This window comes from Propithecus coquereli, unplaced genomic scaffold (assembly GCF_000956105.1).
Source record: "Propithecus coquereli isolate 6110/MARCELLA unplaced genomic scaffold, Pcoq_1.0 Scaffold89, whole genome shotgun sequence".
In the NCBI taxonomy this organism is placed as follows: Eukaryota; Metazoa; Chordata; class Mammalia; order Primates; family Indriidae; genus Propithecus; species Propithecus coquereli.
Window position 1 is genome coordinate 343,242 of NW_012155173.1, and position 4,322 is coordinate 347,563.

Consider the following 4,322-nt stretch of genomic DNA (forward strand, 5'->3'; position numbering starts at 1 on the left):
ATATGAGTGTTTTATCCTGGAACATGGGGGAGAGGGCTTCAGGGTGTTGCCTTGATCTGAGTTTCCTCGAAATTCTGCCTCTGGCTTTTTAGATCCAGCTGTGGAAATCGGAACCATGACATTCTGTGAAATCGCAGTAATGGCTAGCCTACTATGTGCCAGACGTTGTGCCTAGGCACCTTTTGTGTATTTTCTTTAAGTTTTACAATACTTCTGTTGGCTAGGTGTTTTCATTTTGTAGACTAGGAAGGTGTGGCTAAGAGAAGTTGAGTAACTTGTCCAAAGTTGCACGGCGATTAAGTCGTGCAGCTAATGATTTTAAAGAAGATCTGCCTTACACTGCAGCCCATGTGTTCCACGCTGCCTCGTTCCTTGTCAGTAATCCTGATCTGTTTCTTTTGTAGGCAAAATCCAGAGACCACGTTTGAAGTGTATGTCGAAGTGGCCTATCCTAGGACAGGTGGCACTCTTTCAGGTACTTTTCATGTTTGATTATGATATGGTGTGTTTGTTTATTGTGTGAGATAGCCATGCACGTGGGATAATATGAATAATATGAGGAAACTGTTATTTATCTTTAAGTATGTTTAAGTACCTTTTCCTTTTAATTTGTGCCCACATCATTCCGGGAAGAATGGAGAATAAAATAGTTTGAATTAAGAGTTTAAACACAACAGGCTTCAAGTATGGCTTTGTTTATTGTATTTGTTGGGTCTTGGTTTGCATCTTCCACAGATGCCTGCAAGTCAACAATTTAGTGTGAAATATTGTCACCTTGCTAATGAGGAAGGCTTAGAGTTAGGTTATAGGATACAAAATAATATAAAGGAAATTCTCTGCCACTAAACTGGAAGGAGATGCTTGAAATGGACTTAATTTAGTGAATTTTATGTTTGCTGATAAAAGGAGGTTGGAAATTAGTTAAATGAAACACCTCCTCTGGCTTAACTTTTGGACTAATTTGGATATGTATTCCTGGACAAGTGAGTCTTCGATAAGGTTAGGGTATCTTGTGCAGACAGCGTATATCACTTCCTGACCTAAAATCTTTCTTGGTTAATGAGAAAAATAACCTTATGATCTGGTGTGCTTTTTCTTGGTGCCTAAGAGAGTAATGCATTTTGTTTAAAGATATGCTAGGGACTCCTTGTCCACACACACAAACACTTGCATATATTATTTGGTGTTTAGGGAGAGTAAATATACTTGGTCTAGAAAACTTGGAGTAATCAGGATTCCAATGGTAGTTACGCTGTTAATTGGCTTTACAACCTTGGGGATATTTTCTATTTCATTATTTTAATTAGATTGTAATAATTGTAAACCTAGCTACCTTTTATTGAGTACTGTTCTGTTATCCTACATGCTCAAACCTGTGGTGACAATCCTTACACTACAACCTTTAAAGGTAGTAGTCACATTCCCATTATACCTGTGAGAAAATAGAATCTTCGATGAAATAACTTACCAAGAGAATATATAGGTAGCTATGTGTGGGATAGCCGGGATTTTTGTTTCACGTCCTCTTCTCTCTGATAAGTTGCCTTCTTGAGGGCAGTGACCACACTGTACACATCTCTCCATGTCACCAGGACTTTGCACAATGTCACCAATAGTTGTTACATGAGTGGATTTCCCTTAATAGCAAATGTGGGTAACTGTGTTCCACCTTTTGGATTATCTAATGAAGGCTGTGAAACATACAGTTTATGGTTGTCCTAGAAATAAAAAGTTAACATCCAAGTTAAGTTATGCCTTTTATTGTGCATGGAAACCATTGGGTTGTGAAGGGAATTTTGCCACATTGGCTTTATTACCACCCACCCACACACAAAATTTTTGCTGAATCGTTAAAGAATAAGTTGCAGACATTATGACCCTTCTTCATCCCTAAACACTTCTGGGTATATATCTTAAGAATAAGGACGTTTCTTATATAATTCTAATACAGTTATCAAAATCATAAAATTTAACATTAATATAATGTTGATTGTCCACCTTTAAATTTGATCAATATTGTTTCAATGGTGTCCTTTATAGCAGTTTCCCCTGAATCCAGTCCAGGATCATGCAATACATTTAGTTCTTATATCTATTTAATTTCTTTCAGTCTGAAATAATTTTATAGCCTCTCTTTGCCTATTTTGACATGTTCATGAAGAATTTGGGTCTGTTGTTCTATGGAAATTTCATGGATCTTTATCTGTCTGATTGCATCTTCATGATTAGATTCAGGTTATGGATTTTTGGCCAAAGTACCTCAGAAGTGATATGTGTCCTCCGTATTGCATAATATCGGCAGGCATGTGGTATCTGTCCCATTATTTGTGAAAAAATTGCATAAAACTTATATGTGCAGTTTAACAAACAATTATAAAGTGAGTAGCTGTGTTTACTACTATCCACGTTAAGAAATACAATGTTGCTTGGTTCTAGGAAATACTGGTCCCGGCAAGAGGGACCCCCTGTGCATTAGAGGCCTCTGCTGTGCCCCTTCTCTGACAGTGCCCCGTCCCATAGAGCAAGGAGTCTCTGGGACATACCACACATGTCCACTTGGAGCCTGACCCTTCTATCCTAGAGCATGCTTTGAGTACCCAAGATTTCAGAATTGCTTGCCCAAATGGCTCTGAGTTTGTTTCCAGAGCCTGTGTGGGTCTCTTCCCTGCTGTCCGTCCTCCTGAAGGTAAACTGCGTGGCTGGTAAATACACCCTTAGGCCTAAGGGTGCCCTAAATGTAGCTGTTGATGGGGAGTAGGGTATGGGATAGAGGTTGTGGGTGAGGTTAATTGCATGTCTGTGTGTGAGGTCCCTTGCAGTGCGGGATGGGGAGGGGGCAGTAGGCAGTGAGCCAGTGGCCAGTTTTCCCTGCACTGCTACTTTTCTGCATGAGTTCTAAGGAATGCAAAAATTCTCAATATGAATCTGGCCTTCTGGGTAGTTATAAAGGTATATTCTTCATGACAGGAGGATAGAACATATTTAATAGTTCATAACTTTCACGTACTTAAATATTTAGACATATGGTGTGTGGGTCTCTATTTGTACCCTTGCCTGGGCCCCGTAAATGTTGGAGGTGGGTTTGACCAGCACTTGAGAGGCCCCTGCCTCCCTTTCTTCACAGGTAACTACTACCCTGACTTTTATGATAATCATTTCTTCATTTTTCTTCATAGTTTTACTACATAAGTAAATGTCCTTGAAAAACATAATTTCATTGTGCCTGTTTCTGTTTATAGGAGTAGAATTATTCTATATGTAGTTTTGCTGCTTTTTTGCTTGATTATGTTTATACAGGTCTTCCAAGTTGTATGGAGTTACAATCATTCATTTTTTTTATCACTATGTATTATACTATAGAATTACATCAGAATTTATTCATTCATTCTACTGTTGACAGCATTTGAAATTGTTTGCAGTTTTTGGCTATGACCAGCAATGCTGCTGTGATCTTTCTTATACATGAATCCTGGTGCATGTAAACGTACATTTCCATAGGATATATAACATACTTGAATACTGGGTCATGCCAAACTGTTCTTCAAAATTGACTGTGCTAGTTTATACCCCCACCTGCAGTATTTGGTAGTCCTTATTGCTCTACAACTTCATGAGCCCTCAGTACAGTTAAATTTGATTTTTGCCAACCTGATGGTTGTACATTTTTTGATGACTAATAAGCTTGAGCACCTTTTCATAGGCTTATTGGCCTCTTGAATATCTTCTTTTGTAAAGTGCTTGTTCAAGTCCCTTGCTCATTTTTTAAATTGAATTTTCTACCTTTTCCTCATGGTTTATATGAAATTTTTTATATATTATGGTTATTAACTATCTGGTTATATGTGTTGTGAGTATCTTCTGTTCTGTGGTTTGTCTTTCACTTAATGACATCTTTGATCAAAACTTCTTTGTGTTAATATATCAATAGTATAATTTATCAGTATTTTCCTATCCTACAGATAAGATACAAAGATATTTTCCAATATTTTCTTCTAAGAGAGATACAGTTTTGCCTTTCACATTTAGGTCTTTAATCTACCAAGGATTTTAGTTTTCGGTTAGATGATTAATATCCAGAAAAGTTAAACTCTAAATTTGATTCTTATTCATGATTTTCAAAAAGCGGGAAAGTAAATAAAGCTGACTTACTACGATATGCTATGCCTCTACTCAAAACATTTTATAAAGTAATCAGGTACTTCACATTATACCTAAAAATTTACCTAATGATATTAATAAAAAGGTGACAGGTGTGAGATAGACCAGAAAGAAATATTACTAAACCTTAAGGATGGTTCTTTTTTCCATTGATTACTTTTCAT

The 4,322-nt window shown here is 37.1% G+C and overlaps 1 protein-coding gene across 1 annotated transcript in view; it reads left to right on the forward strand.

Moving 5' to 3' along the window:
- DENND1A (DENN/MADD domain containing 1A) overlaps positions 1–4,322 on the forward strand; it is a 567,888-nt gene that overhangs the window by 57,019 nt on the left and 506,547 nt on the right. The window contains exon 2 of the mRNA XM_012664446.1: positions 405–475. Within this exon, the coding sequence (XP_012519900.1) occupies positions 405–475 (71 nt within the window). The remainder of the gene's footprint in view (positions 1–404; positions 476–4,322) is intronic.